Source organism: Orussus abietinus, unplaced genomic scaffold (genome assembly GCF_000612105.2).
Source record: "Orussus abietinus isolate OABI.00-Male unplaced genomic scaffold, Oabi_2.0 scaffold25, whole genome shotgun sequence".
NCBI classification, from domain to species: Eukaryota; Metazoa; Arthropoda; class Insecta; order Hymenoptera; family Orussidae; genus Orussus; species Orussus abietinus.
In genome coordinates this window covers 828341-844150 of record NW_019394504.1, presented here as the reverse complement: position 1 = coordinate 844150, position 15810 = coordinate 828341, and the positions used below count along the sequence as shown (strand labels likewise).

Here is a 15810-nt window from a genome sequence, read left to right as displayed (position 1 = left end):
AAAAAAGAAAATAATAAAAAGCAAGGATACATTGTAGCTCTACTTGGCGGGTTAACCCGAGCATCCTGCAGGAGGTGGATAGGCTGCTCGGAGCTCGCTAGAGCGCGAGAAACGACTCGAAGCGAGCCTTTGACTGGACATGTGTACACGTAGGTACACTTGCATACCTGGTTACATACGAGAACGCGCATAGAACCTGTTCCGTTTCATGGGTCGATCGCGGCCGATCGTCCTGGCCAATTTCTACGATTTCTCTCCCGGGATGGAATCCAGGGAACCGGGGAATATATCCCGACCGCGAAGCGAAAATGCAAGCGGAAAATCCAGTAAATTTTTCATTAAAAAAAGGAAAAGAAAAAAAGAAAGAAATAAACAGTACACGCACGTAAAACAACGGGACAAGAAAAATTCTCTCAGGGGAGTAAATCGACGGGACTCATTTCCAGGGTGCCCCCAAAACCTCTTGGCAATTTGTACCGCATTTTCGTCCCGTGTCCCGTCAGAAGGTCGCCATGCTCTCTCGATTTAAGCCTATAAATATGGCCGGATACCCCGGCGGTCTCGTTTGGCCCTGTTCCCGCGGTGCCATGCCGATGATCGGGCCTGACCTACGCGGCACTGCCTACCACGGTAACCCCTGGTCAGTCCGTGTGGGCCCTTCGGGCCCCCCGAGAAGGTAAAGGTTACGTGGGCGAAGATGGGGGGCAAGGGGTGCCGCGAACCGGCCCGAAGAGAGAAGCGAGACGGAGCGACGACCAGGCCGCGGGACCAACTGCGGGGAAAAAAAGGACGGACGGAGAGAGCGACCCGCTCAGATCCGTCGGAGACCCAGCTGGGTGGGGAAGGAAGAGTGAGACCAGGCCAGAGAGGCCTCTCTCGCTTTAGGAGCGATTATATCTGCCGGCGACGAGAAGTGCGTCGGAACGAGGGGGAGAGAAAGGGGGGGCCGTCGGTCCCCACGCCGGGGCAGAACGGTGGAAACAGCTGACTACCGGAATTCGGGTTCCGGAGGGGTGAGAGTGCGTTCACGGGGAAGCCACTTGAACCCCAATTGGACGAGTCCCCATTATACCCGTGTACCCGACGATTTTACACGCACTTGACTCCATTCTGCCCACCGTTCGTTACCGGTGTACGTTCCTGGGCGTACGTACCGACGCACCCCGCGAACCTGGTCAAGACTTTCGGGATGGTCGACGTCACCCCCCGAGACGATTAGATCCAGGATTGGTCGGGATGCATGAATGGTGGGGTACGGGGTGGCTTGGAGGGTGTTTTCGGGGGTTGCGGGCGCGACGTTGGGCTCTGACTGGGGGTCCGTTCTCCATTTGATGGAGATTCGATTCTCTTTCCAGGGTTTGTGTACGGGCAAGGTGGAAATATAATAAAGGAGGAATTCGACCGGGGTGCCGGGCTAATGACGAGTTGGGGGGACGAGGGGGACCCCGGGGTCCTCCTCGAGATCTTTACACCCGATTGGGAATTATCCTCGGGACAATTTATGGAACCGTGGAGCAGCCCGAGGTGCGATCGGGACGGATCATCCGGAGATTCGACGCGGAGGCAGCCCCCTCGGTAAACACTCGCGCCCCCCCTCCGGCGGCAATTCGGGCAAAGGTAACGCGATGCCGCCTCTTCGGGATTTATTCCTCCACTCAATGGGAACACCCGACCGGCGCAATTTATCGCGCGTTACGCACCGCGCGCTCGTGCGCCGCTCTACGACTCCTTCGCCGACAAAACAAACACCGTTGAGGAACGTTCCTGCCGCCACGCGGCGGCGATTCCCACAATTCACTCCTAAGTCTGTCAGCCGGCTATCCGCTCCCGGCATAACCTCCCCGTCCATTAACTGCAACCTTGCATTCAGCTACCGACCCGAGCCAAATTATTCCTTCTCCCTGATTAACCGGTCAAATTTTTCCCTCCCCAAAGGACCCCTTCTCGAAACAACCACACGCTTCGTTGCAAGCCACGAGGTACCAGAACCAAGTGTCTCGCTGAAAACGAGGGTAAACATGGAACACAGGGGGAAATCGTGGAAAAACGTGTCGCGGGGTCCATCGGACCCGATATCGCCGAAACCCACCCCAACGAAGTCCACCCACGCGGTGACCACCGTCACCGGCATCGATCACGTCGACATCGTCATCGGCCGCGCTCCTAGCCCGGTGTCCGGAATCATCGGACGTCCCCGAACCCCGTCTCCGGCAACTCATCAAGCGCGCGTCACCCTCCCCCCGGCAGTTATGATAATCCCCGGTGCCCGGGGTGGTTATGAATGCAAACTCACCTGCTATAGCCATCCAGGGGTAGAAGGTATGGTTGCCGGTGGGTTGCTGGTGCAGTTGGGTGGCGACCGGTTGGCTCGCGGGCGAGTTAAGGCTGCAGGTGTTCCAGGAGGAGGCGAGGGACCTGGAGGAGCCGTTGTTGCCGGGGCTGGAGGCAGGGTCGCCGCCCACGAGGCCGCCGTACCCGGCGACCCGCGTGCCCTCGGGGGTGCACGCGGAGGGCCGGACGACGGAGTTGGACTGCCCGTTGGTGGCGGAGGTGGCGGACTGCCAGACGTCCTTGACGGCGGCCGCGGCCATGACGGCCGCGTATCCGTTCTGGTGAGCCGCGGCCGCGGCGGCGGCGGCCTGGTCCTGCTGCTTGCAGTCCTTGCTGCCGGAGGACGAGTAGGAGGAGGTCGTGTGGCCGGCGGCCTCGGGGGTGGTGGAGTAGAGCTTGCACGCGGTGGCGACGCTGGCGTCGTAGGGCGAGTCCTGGGGCGGCCTGGTGTTGGCCCCGGAGGCCGGATGGATGCCGAGCGACGAGGAGGTGTGATGGTGGTGCTGGCTGGAGGCGTACGGCGACATGCCCAGGCCGAGGGGGAAGCTGCGGTAGGCGGCCGCCGTGGCGGGGTCGTGGTGCTGGCCGGCGGCCCCCGTCTGGTGGTGGTGGCCGCCGTAGAAGCCCCCGGCGCTCTGCTCAAAGTACGAGTTCATCGTTCCGGGTATCCCGGGCCACCGGGAGGTCGCGTCGAGAGGAAGGCTCCCCGTGGGCGGGGGCCGATGGGCGCCGGTGGGACCCGCTGTAGTCCCCCGGAATCAGCCGGAGAACGCGGTCTCCCGCGATCAGCCCCTGGGAGCCCCCTGACGGCTCCTCGGACCCGATCGGCGCACTCGGTCCGGTGGTCTCCGGTAGTATCGGGTACCTCGCGGAGGTCCTGGGGCGGCGGCCGGGCCCCCTCGGTGCCGCTGGCCCCGCGTCTCGGGTCACTCGGCAGGGTCCTGGGGCGTCGCGGGGGGCGCGCACTCGCCGTCGCGGCAGGTAGGAGACTGGTCGGGGCAGGCCAGGGGCATTAAACCGCTTAAGGGCTCGTAAAAGTCATCGGGCCGTGGGTGGGACCGATGTCGGTGTCAATAGGCCTTAGGAGCGTAACTCGGAATGGGACTCATGGTGCGGTTTTACGGCCTCGTTATGGTCACCGGCTCCCAGCGGCGCGGCGCGCGCGACGACGTCGACGGCGACGAGGACCGGCGCTGCGGAGAGCGACGATCGTTAAAAGGTTACGAGGCAATAAACCGGGTAATAAGACGAGCCATAAAATCCCGCGCTCTCGGTCGGTCTCTCCCCGGGAGTGTCCGAAGAGCGGGAGACGCGGCACGCGACCTCCCCGAGGAACGGAGCGCGATCGGCGACGCGACCTTGATTATCGGCGACACGCCGGTCCGCTCTCGGTCGGGCCTTCCCTCTTTTTTTCTCTCCTCTCTATCTCTCTCTCTCTTCCGCCCTGTCTCGAGGGCCTGTCTCTCTCTCTCGCTCTCTCTCTCTTTCTCTCTGGCTCTCCAGTCCGCACTTCACTATCACTGGTAGCAAATGCGAATAGGACTATTATATCGGCGGTTCCCAGCCGGGGCCGGCTCTCTCTCCTGTGTGTATACGGGGCCGTGTCCTGGCCCGTGTACTGGCGTGTACTGGCCGTGCGAGAGGATCGTAACGAACCCACGGTATGCCAGTGCGGTGGTCCACGGCACACTACCGCTTTTCTCGCGCCCTGTGTACCGCCACTCTGTACCGCCGTCCGTCTCTCGCGCGCGGCCTCCCTCTCTCTCCGTCTCTCTTTTCCTCTTTCTCTCTCTCCCTCGTTCTCGCCCACGGAGCGCGCGCGCCCTCTCGCTCGCACCCTCCCTCGGTCGGCGGTCCCGCTCGGTCCGTCTCTCTCCCTCCGCACGAGACCCCGCGCGGCGGTCTTCCCTCCTTGTCCCTCGCGTGCCGTGCCCCTCCCCGCCGTGATAACCGAGTTCTCTCGCTCTCTCCCACCTCGGCCCTCTCCCGCCTCCGTTCCCTCTCTCCGTCTGCGTCGCTCTCCCTTCCGCGCCGGCCGCTCTCGCTCTCCTCGGCCCCCCTCCCCGCCTCCTCCCGGGGAGCGCCCTAGTAACTCAACGACGTGCCGCCGGATTAAATTCGTACCCGCGCGCACCGTGCCGCCCGAGCAGATAAGAAGACGAGAGAGAGAGAGACCCCTGGAGGGAGAGAGGGAGAGAGATGCCGCTAAGCGCGCGCCGATAGACGGAGAGAGACGCTCCGGCCGGCCAAGGGGACCTCGAAGCGTCGAAGGGGAAGAAACGGGGTGCGAAGGGGGAGGTTATGCTTAAGGACCAATCAGAATTGAATTCGTCACGAGAGCCGCGCCGCCACGCTCCGGAGTTCCTCCGCCGCGGGAAAGTAGTGCCCCGGCCGAACGACGCCCATGCCCCGCCAGGCTCCGCCCACTCGCCCCTTCCAGTCGCTCCGCGGCGGCGGGCGCGAGAGGACTCACGGGCGCCCGCGTGGCGCGAGGCCCGCCGAGGACGCTTACCGCCACCTCTGGACCCTGCGCCGAACTAAACCGCCCAGACCCCTTCGGACGGTCGGAGGGAGAACATCGACGCCGTGGCGCGCGCCTTCCCGGCGGAGCCGCGCGCGCGCGCGCGCTCCTTGCCGCCCGGACCGACGCCCGGCGGAACCGCCGGAAATGCCCCGCAACCGGTCGCGGGGGTTCACGATGCGGACGGACGGCCGTATCGCTATCGTAACCCGCCTTTACGGGCCGTTTATGCTTTACGGGCCAATTAGACGGTCGTACGATTAAAAGGTCGTAAAAGAGAGGCCCGGCCGGTATCGCGCGCCCGCTGTTTATTGGGATGTAAATGTCGCGGGATTATCGCCCCCGTGGTTCGCACCTCGTAAATTATACCGTAACGAGCCCGGCTCTGCGCCCGTCATAAGCTCCGGCCGGACGGCCCGTCGTCCGACCGCGACTCCAACGAACGGGACAAGACGCTCCGATTTCCGCCCGACGATTTCCCGTCAACCGCCAAGCGCGAAATTCGACCGTAGATTTGTAGCGATTTTTAACGATTTTTCTCGCCTACGAAGAAGTAATCGTAAATCACCCTTCGTTCCGATCGATGCACTTCGATCAGAGGGCAGGGAGCGCAAAAGGGATTTTTGCTCCGGACAAAATTCAAATCTTACGGAAGCTTTTCGATATGTTAATTTCAAATCGAGACTTACGGGGTTTTTGGGCGAGCCGTTCAAGGTCCATCGGCCTTCTCCGCTTGTTCCGGTTAATTTCGAACGTCATCGTGGAGTCTTGCGATTGGTGCCCCTCAAGTGATTCTGCAACGATTCGAAAATTAAATGAAGAATTTTCCGTACAGTTTCGATCACGTGGGGGAATTATTTTTCTCCGGTCGGAATTTCGATCGCGAAAATACACGTTGGGATCGCTTCAATGGGGGACGATTTCGACGTCGGTCTCGAAATTATAGGTTAAGGTGGCACGAGGCGCCGAAAACGGGACGAAAGGCCCGGTTTCGCGTAAACCGGGGTTTAACGAAGGGATATATATACACACCCGATCTTCACTTTCATGGGGCTCCGACAGGTGGCGGACCGTCTGCTTGAAAATCATGACGGCAGTAAACTCTGGTTTTATGACCACTTGAACAGAATCGTAAAAGTCAGGTCCTTTAAGCTTACGGCACCGGTAGGGCGCGTGTCGAGTATAGGGGGTGTGAGGTGCCACTCACGGTGGGGGTTAGCAGGCAACCGAAATGGGCCTAATGCCCCTCTTAAAGCCCCATCGAAGATAACCAGCCGCAAAGGGGTTTATTTAACGTCCAGACTATTCCCATAAAGGCCGACTCTAACGAGCTACCGGCCGAATTCTACGGGAATACTCTCTCGACTGCCTTGCCGGACTTCCTAAGGCGACGCGTTCTCCAAAATGGCGGCGCCCAAGGCGCCCTTTCCGCCCGTTCTTCCTCGAGACGAACTCATATATTTTATGGCAAACTCGCGAGCGTCATACAATAATTAACCGAGGGAAACTAACTGCGGACGTCGTTAATAAATTCTGACGGGTTGTCGAGGCCCTATTCAGGGTTCAGGAGCTGAAGCACTCTCGTTGCGGCCTCTCCGCCATCTCCTCGACTGCCAATAAAAACAACCGGGACGCCGACGGCCAACGAGCTGCCATCTTTAAACTTCTTGCAGCGATCCAAAATGAAGACGAAGCCCGATCGCTCGCTCGAGGCAGCGTTACTGCATTCTTTCGGCCTGGATTCGCATCGGGCCGGCCGATTTAATCCGCATCCCGAATACTCGCGGATAGATATCGCCAGGAGAGATCGGATCGGGGCGTGATAAGACTACGTCGGATCCTCCGAGAAAACCTGAAATTCCCAGGCCGTCTTTCACCCGGTGAAAGGCGACGCCGGTGATTTTAAACCGATAATCCCACCTAGCCCGGATACAATTTTCTCCCTCGATTCGTCTCGTTATATCCCGACCGACTCCTGTACCTTCGCCGTTGGTTTGTCCGCGGGGGGTCGCAGCTATTGGGATCAATTCGTGATGTACGAGACAGCTTTTATAGCGCGACGACCCGATGCGATGCAAACGCATCCTTCCCGAGAATTACGCCCAGAAAATGTTGAATCCCCCGACGGTTTTCACGTGGCTAGGTATCTAGGGATTTCAAAGAGACGTCCCCAGTTAAAGAAAGGAGAAAAGAAAATTGTAGAATAAACATACACATAATAAATCCCGCAGTAAAATCGAATTCCACCCGCCACCTCCGCCGCAATTATTTTTTTTATCCTGCCAATTATCTTTTCATCCCATCTCCTAAATTACAATCTGAAGAACTATCCCAGAATATTCGGTCAGAACTTTCTGGATCTTGCGGGATCGATCGCAGCGCCGGATTTGAATTTCCCCCTGCCCCTTGTAACTCATAAGGTATGAACTCATCCTGGAAGTAACGCTAGGTATTTCGTCACTCTGGAGACCTATTAGGGAGTGACTCGAATCATCGTGCAGGAATTGGAGAAAAATCCAATTCGTATTGATCTTCGGGGAGCGGAGGCGCGGAGGAGCCGTCTTGCCATCTGGCGGGCCGCAGGCGCATCACCTGGCCGGACGCTGTGCAGAGCGCTGCAGTTTTCGCAGTCGATACGAGGCGAAGGGTCCGGCCCTAGGTAAGTGTGCGGCGGGGAATTAGGCGATATTCCAATCGGAGTCCCCCCAAGTTGAGATTATTCCGGCTCGCCGGGAAAGCGCAAGGGCGGCCGAACGTAATGGCGGCGCGCTTTCCCCGCGACCGCGGCGCACCCGACTAATATTAACCGCGCGGAATACCCGCGGCCGAGGCACACGCGGGGCTAATTCGCGACGCCGGTATTCCGGGCGAGCACATTCGCGAGGACGGCTCGTAGATCCGCATAATTGGCCGGCAATTTATTCGGAGGCGGACTCTCGTTAGCGCGGCCTACCTTACCGGTTAAGCCGCTGTCGCCTGGGAAAATAACGCAGGGAAGGGACCCCGATAGCCGGCGAGAATAATTATCTATATATTTATTTAAATAAGTAATTCGACGAGAGAGAGGACTAATAAGTCTACCCTAAGAGGGGATTACACGAGGAGATTTAATGACGACGATAAGTGACCCATGGAATTTAATTAACGCCTCGGGAAAATCACACTCGAGACAAGGAGTATTTTCCGTTATTTCAGGTTAACACGGTAAATGAGAGATGGATGTAATAGCGACTTTGGAAATTCAGAAGGGGAGTCTACCTTACCGACCGAGCCGAAGTCCGAATTCGAGGCGGAATCGGCCTGCGACCGGCGATACCTCCACGTGGCGATACTTTTTATCTTACCGCGGGAAAGTTACAATCAGGAGGGTTGTAAAGTCGAAATCGGGTGAATAACGCAGCGGGGGCGGAAATTTCTCCCGACTCGATGAAAAATGTATCGCCGGTTTAATTTCTGTGTCACGAAATTCGGGCGGCGATTCCGCGGACAATTTAGGATCGGCGTTCCCTACCGTCAGCCGGCTTTAATTAATGGCCGAATGAATTTCATCGCTATTTCCGAGGATCGGCGCTCGCTTCTCTACGGAGGCTCTATATCCGCGCAATTCGAGCGGCCGAGCAATTAGGTTAACGATTTATGGGGGCCACGATTAAAAATGTTTAAATTCGCCGGGGAGGGGTAGTACCGCAACCGCGGGACTTTTACGCGATTCGGCGGCCGTGAGCGATTACAATAAATCGGAATGAAATTCCTGAGGATTGTTTGCATTAAATCGACTTCACTTAGCGTTATCGAGGAGGCCCGAAACCGAGCGGACTCGAATACGTAATCCTTAAAACCTTTTCCCACGCGAGCGCCTCGACCGTTCCTCCTCTTTCGTCTACGAAAGAACTTACACCTCGTAGCTGCCCTCGCACTTTATCGTCCCCATTTGCATTTACCCGAGGCACGCTACATCTGCACGCCGAGGCCCCGGGAATTCGAGCTCACACCTCTTCCCGGGGACACGCTCGCAAATCGCCGGGGATTTCTCGAGTCCTCGGACGACCGCGGCTTTCGAAACGCTACTCTTGCGAAACAATCGGAAAGAGAGCGCCTCCTCCTGGGGGGAGGCTCGCGTATAAATTTCTCCCGGTGAAAAGGGAAAAAGGAAACGGTAAAGATCGCCTAAACCGTAGGATTAAGCCGGGAATTATGGGGACTCGATGCACCGCGCGGCAAAGAAAAGAAAAAAAAAACCAAGCAGAAAAGAAGAAAAAAAACAAAAACGCACAAACGGAAACCTGACCCACTTCCAGCGATTCGAGGGTCCAAAAGTTGCACCACCGGCCGCAAATTCCGAGATTTATCCGGTCGCACATCGTGGACGCGGTGTATCGTGTCCGCAATCCCCTCGGCGAGTGGCGAAATCGCGGAGTTCTCGAGCGCTTTGCGAAAGAGGCCGCGGTTCTCCAAAATGGCGGCGCGGTATAAGCCCTCGAGGCTCGGCTTTCTCGCGCAAAAGGGTATTCCCGTCTCGCGGGGCCCGGTAATTATTAACGCCCCGAGGGCCCATAAATCGGCCGCACCGCCTCGGTGCTCGCACTGGACAAATAATACCGAGTTCCTCCGCAACGCCGGAGGAGGATATATTAAAACGTCGAGGATTAAACCTCCGAGGCGATATGTCGCGGCCGAACCGACCGTGGAGAACAAGGGAAGACGGAGAGGGAGGGCTGTACATCAAAGCCACTTGTACAAGCGAGTACAGAAGAGTGGTACACGACATTGTACCCGCGGTAACCCAGGTACGAAGAGGACAGGTGGTGTACGTGGTCCGATATAATGAACGGTTCGAAGGGTTCGATCCAACGATCGGATTGCCAGATATTGGTGAATTAAGGGGTATCGAATGCACCCAATGACCGTTCGTCTCTGCAATCTGATAAATTGTCACCGGTCATACGAGCACGCCATACCTTGATTTTCACTCCGTCGTGTTCTAAAGTCCAAAGGAAAAAAAAAAAAAAAATAGGAAAAATCGTAATTGCCTTTCACTTCCGCGAGGGCATGAGACACGTGAGTCGGCGAGTCACTTGCAAATGAAGCGGTAGCTGTCACCGTGAATTATCGCCCGATATGAATTATTCTTGACAGTGAAGCAAGAGCGGGAGAGACAAGGTCGATAAGAGAGAAAGGGGGCGAAAGACGCGCTAATGGTCGCTGGTCAGGGATGGATTGAACAAGACAAGCCAATGGGTTAAACAAGTGGCAATGGGTGCGTAAACAGGCTAGCTTCGATGCGACCAAATTGAAACGTAAGGCGAGGGAGCTCGTAAAGACCGCTTGATAATGGTAGGGTGCGGGTAAGTTATCGCCGTTATTACTTATGCCGACAGGGGAGGAAACGGGGTTGCGACCAAATCCAAAAAAAAAAAAGGAAAAGAAAGAAAAGTCGGCCAGAGGAAGCGACTTCATTCGGCCTGAATTATTGCCCGGAAGTGCTCGGTAATTTCGGCGTTTGAGCACGAGAAGAGCCCGGGACAAAAAGTCGAATCCTCGGCCGCGTCGAGGGGATAAAAGTTAAACGCACCTCGGCGATGATAATAATAACGAGGATAATATCGAGGAAAATAAACTCCCGGCTCTTACGAAGAGCCCGCCGTGTCTTGCGGTCCCATTATGGCTCCCTTCACCCTGGTCTACATATCAGTCCGACAGGAGAAAGCGAAAGCGGGGAGATCCCGTCGACACTTTGTAATTGAACCGTCCGACTCGCAAAGTTGCATTTAAACGCAATCGAATGTACGACCGGTTGCGAAATCGCCTCGGAATGGAAACAAAGTGCATCGAGATGATTCATCCGACTTTTGCGGTGGTACCGGTGTGCCAGGCGCCGACATTATGGGCGCAGTCGAGGTGGATTAAGGCCGGCTCTGAGTTCCCGAGATTAAGCCCGTAAATCCCGGGCAAGATAATATTATTTTTGCGAAACTCACCCCGCCGGGATTAGAAATTCGCCGGCCGTGATCATCCCGCGGGGTACCGGAGGAGTTCTGGACCGCTGCATCGGGAGTCTGGAACAGAATAGAAAAACGCCGTCACGTGGGGATTCCTCGAATATCCGAGCTCGTAAAAATATTCCCCAGTCTCCCCGGCATTGACGAAACGGAGCGGAGAGATATTCCGAGTTCACGTGTCAGCTGGGAAACGAGCAAGCCAGTCATGCGATGGACAAGTCAAAGGCACAATACACGATTGACGCAGCAGCGATGCACAAAGATTTCCTGTTCTACCAGAACACAGGCAGCCTCTGTAGGGGCGACATTAATTCCCCGATAGAGCGGACAGGCGTGCAAGAAAATCCCGACGTCATCGGACTCTGCAAGAAGTAAATTCGCGAATGCCGACGTCGAAAAATCCCTGGGTGTCAGGTGAAAAAAAAAAAAAATTGCAAAATTTCTCCAGCCCTCCAGATAATTTTCCCGGAGATTCTTTTACGGGTGACCAAACCTCCGACGTTGCTGCACCTTCTCCCCGACTGGAAACACGGGTAGGAAAAATATTTGAGGAATTTTCCAGGGTCCCGATCGGCCATCGCGAGGTTCGCCTTAGAGCCCGGAGTGCACATCGACGGGAGCATTATCCGAGGGCTTTATGCAGAAAATAAAACGAGACCGTCCCAGCGCCCTCGAGTCGCACCCTTAGGCACGCAAGTGTCGCCTGACAAAGGATTTGGCGAGTGTATTCATACCTCCTCGGTGCTCGGGGCGCCGTCAAAATCTTGGCCGCACAACGGCGACGCCATAGATTAGGCTCCCATATAGCGAGTACACGACATGGATTTGCAATTCAAGTGGCCGCGAGTACAATACGTATAAATCGAGCCCGAGGGGGGGGCGAGAAAAACGCCGGGCCGTCGAGAGGGGCGGAGGAAAGGAGAGGTCCAGGGAGTGGCAGAGCAGGAGGATAAGGTAAACAGAGACGGGGCTAAAAAGGGAGGGACGCGGGCAAAGAGGCCAACCCGGAGCGAGGAGGCGAGGGAAAAAGAGGGCGAGGAGCGTGCGCGTCCATGCATTGCATAAATCCCGCAGTTTTCTCGATTGGGAGAATAATGAGATCATTGTTCCCAGGGAAGGGTGACCCAGCTGCGCCGCGGTCGAGCCCAGGCCCTGCAAAGGCTGCGTGCTCGCCCGAGGCCGTATTCGTCGTATCGCGGCCCGGAACGGCCATCGCCGTTGAATCGGCCGTTTCTCCCCGAGAAACCCCAATGAAGAATGTCTCTATCGAGTCGAGGAAAGACGCCTCGTCTTCCGAGTATTTGGGACCGGCCCCGTCGCCGAGTCGCCCACCGTGGCGGCCCAAAATGCCTAATTACCTGCCCGCGGGGATTTGCATGGCCGCCATCTTGGATTCCGCGAACGGGAGATGTCGCGTCCGTTACGGCTCGGCGTCCCCGTGGAATAAAAAGCGTCCGAGAATTCGAGCCCGGGTCTTTACGACGCCGTTAAAGTCGTCGAGTCCATTCCTCCTTGGGAAGTGCCCGCGCGACACCTGAAAGGAACTGTCACCGAATTTATCGGGCTCACGGCTCCATCTTGGAGGGCGCAGTTTGGTTCCCTCGAATCGCTTTTAAATGGTCCCGACGATTCGGCCATTAATTAGGCCGCTTCTTCCAGGATAAGGGATGCCAGGGATGGACGGTAGAGTTGTCCGCGGGTCAGAGGTCCCGAGGGATCCTGGAGGGGTCCCGGCTGTCGAAAGGGCGACCCCGACCCTTCCGCTCGAGCCGAACGAGGAATGTCTCTATCGAGGCGAATCGAATCCGGAGCGCTCCTCGGAGGGTCCGTCCGCCATTAACTTTTTAGCCTTTCTTCCTGGGCCTCGTCGGTCCATGATGGCCCCCTGGGACGGGGGCAGGCCGTGCCCGAGGACAGGGGAGTGACTTTTGGCCGCATCCCGCCTTTCTCTGGCCCGATGGGCCCTCTCTCCTCCCGAAACCCGGCGGGATCCTCGGGGCCATCTTGCCCGTCTTCTCCCTTCTTCGGCCATGGTCAAGGTTGCAGCCAGGGAAAACTAAATGAAGCGGTCCTGCCCCAGGCCGAGCAGCTCCGGCGATTAATGCCTCTCTTGATGAAAAACCGAGACCCTTCTTCTTCCTCCTCCGTTCCCCCTTTCCCTTTCTTTTTCCCGACCGCTAATGCCTTCTTTTCGGGCATCGCTCGTAAATGTCCAGACCGGACCGCTCGATCTTCGAGATGCACCTTGGACGAGGCGATTAACGACCCCGAAGAGCACCCCGAAGAAAGGCCCTTTCTTCTTGATCCATTCCCCCATGCGGTGCAGTCTCCTCTCGACTTTTACAAATGCAATCTGCGCCAGGATATTCCAGAGCATCGTCGGTGCAATTCCCGGCAATCGTCCGTTCCCCTCGAAGCTCTCTTTTCCCCCGGAAGCGTCTCGCTCGATCAAGATGGAGGACTACACTCGTGGTGGACGAACTCGTCGTCCCGTGGGACGGAAAACGGGAACATGGCCACCAAAGAGTCGGGAAGGTGGCCGATGCATTATGGATGCGGCGACGCGGTCGTCGCGGCGTCTCGTTGCCTCTAGGACGTCGTCTCGGTGGACGTCCCAGTCATGAAGTGAATGCAACAGCGTCGATTCCGACCGTTCGCGCGGATCCGTGATTAGCATCTTACATCCTGATAGAGCCACTCGAGTTCGCGATCGGTCCATCGAGTGTCGCAAAAAAGTCCCCTCAGTCCCACAGGCCCCGACATAATTTCCTAGAAAATTAATAATCTGCCTGAAATCCAAAATCCATCAACGGGTCTCCGTCCAAGAGCGGGACCTCTCTCCCCTCCGCTCCCGATTTCCGCGGATTATTATTCCGCAATTATGGACGCAGGTTGGCCACGTGCTCCTTTCTGCGTCGCGGATTGCAGGCAAATCCGGAAATTCAGGGTTACGTGACTAATTATTCCGCTAATTTTTCTGTTAACGAGGCACGGCCAAAACTATGCCTTCCGCTGATCGCTCGAGAATGAGCTTGCACGCGGAACGTCCGTGCGGGCCTCCCCTCCTGCGGGGATTTCGCAACCTCGTTCGCCGATACCCGATATCGCGGCGGAATGTGCGTCGAATTAAAGTTTATGCCGCGTACGGTTTAATGTAATTTACGGGAGAAATCGAGCGTACATAGCGGCTCGTCGCTTCGCTGCCTCCGGGTGATTTACTAAGCCTAACGTACACGTACAGAGACCTCTTCTCGGTGCACGTCCCTCCGTTGCATTGCACCGAATCGCCGGACAGCCTTTTAAGTGCTTATCAGTTGTTTCACTCGTACCGGCAAGACTATTGCGGACTATCGCAGAAGTCACGCGACCTCGTCCCGGGGATTATTAAATGGGCTGCATACATAACGTGGATGTATAATATATAAATACAGGGAGCTCCAGTAAGTGATAGACTCAAGAAGAGTCTATTGAAAAATATTGCTTTCCATTCTCGGAACCCGTTTCCGGTCGCGGGATATCGCGGCGGCCATTTTAATATTGTTTTTCCTCTATAGGTGGGCACCTAAGTTTCTAAAGCGATGATTGTGGGAAAATTCGAGACCGTCCGGTCGGAGAGGCCTCCGCGTTAAACTCCGCACTTGGATTAGAAATAGACCGCGGAATTCGTAATTAGAATACTTGGTGCGTATCCAGAAAAGCGTCGCCCCGCCCCGGTCGGCGGAATCCGCGCACCCCGGCAAGTGAAATATTTTTCGCACAGCTATCGGGGCCCTATCGGCTCGCCGGGATCGGCTGAGAATAATTAATACCGGTTTGCCCTTCCCGAACCCTTAATCTTCTCCCGAAGATGGGGCAACAACCGGCGAGAACACTCCGGGCCCGAGGAAGCCGGACATGACCGGGCCCAAAGAGGCCGCCATCTTAAAAACGAGTCCACTCAATTTAATATACCCTCGATACCAAAATCGATCCTTACGCCATTTTCCGAAATTATAAGAACCTAAGAAGAAGAAAATAAAAAAAAAACAGAGTGCCCCATCGACGCCGATAATCGTCACTTTGCAACCCTGACGCATTTAATTACAAAAGATTGTTCGTTACCCGGACGCTAACCTGAAATTCATTGATTTGAAATTGCGCCCTTTAATATTATATATATAAAAAATATAATTATATATAAAAAATAATTAAAGCCGAAGCGTTGTTTTGACGATTGGTCGTCACGTCGCGTTATATTTAAACGAGACCTATCTCCAGCAAGGTGGAAACCGAAGAGGCCGGGGTAACCGAAGAACCCCGGGGTTTTACGTGCCCACGTGGGAGTTTATTTTGTGTCCTCGTCGGAGAAGTCGTTTTTCAGTCGGGCCGACGCGCACGTTCTATCGTTGCATCTCTTTGCGCACATCGGCCATGTTTCAGCTGACGGAATGGCTAACGGTGCGTTCGCGTGAAAACAGTCGACGACCCTATCGCGTAAGGCACTCGTGTGCCCTATCTAAACGACATTCCTACGAAGAGTGGTGTCCCCTTGTCACGACACGACCTGCCCCCACACGACGGCGTTGGTCCCACCGATTCGTCGGCTAGAAAAATCACGTCAGGTTTGGGCGCCCCCCGAGAGATGCTAAAGCGCGTCCGGTGGTGGAGGTCTACCTAAAGTTCAAGTAAAAATATTAATCAAGCCCCGAAACCTAGCAGAAGATGTCGATTCGATTTTCCATCCTACCCGCGTGCCCTATCCGCGATTCGGCCGCGCGGCCATTAACGCGTTGCGCCAGCCTCGGCGAAGAAAAGTCGTTCCCGATCGGGCGAACAATCGGTCTTTCGAAACCGCGCCAATCGAGCCGTAACTCTCGATTACTGGCGCGTTGCCGACCAATAATCGGGCAGTATTTTCGAAAAAGCCGAGCCTCGTATCGGTACGCTCGTATTTCCTGGGGGGCGCGCGCTGCCAACCGG

General features: G+C 56.4%; 1 protein-coding gene across 2 annotated transcripts in view; it reads right to left on the bottom strand.

The window, feature by feature from the left end:
- LOC105697647 (homeotic protein ultrabithorax) overlaps positions 1-4001 on the bottom strand; it is a 101774-nt gene extending 97773 nt beyond the window's left edge. For both annotated transcript variants that reach the window (XM_012421146.1, XM_012421147.1), the window contains exon 1: positions 2294-4001. In XM_012421146.1, the coding sequence (XP_012276569.1) occupies positions 2294-2987 (694 nt within the window). In that variant the 5' untranslated portion in view covers positions 2988-4001. The remainder of the gene's footprint in view (positions 1-2293) is intronic.
- Between the last annotated feature and the right edge of the window lie 11809 nt (positions 4002-15810).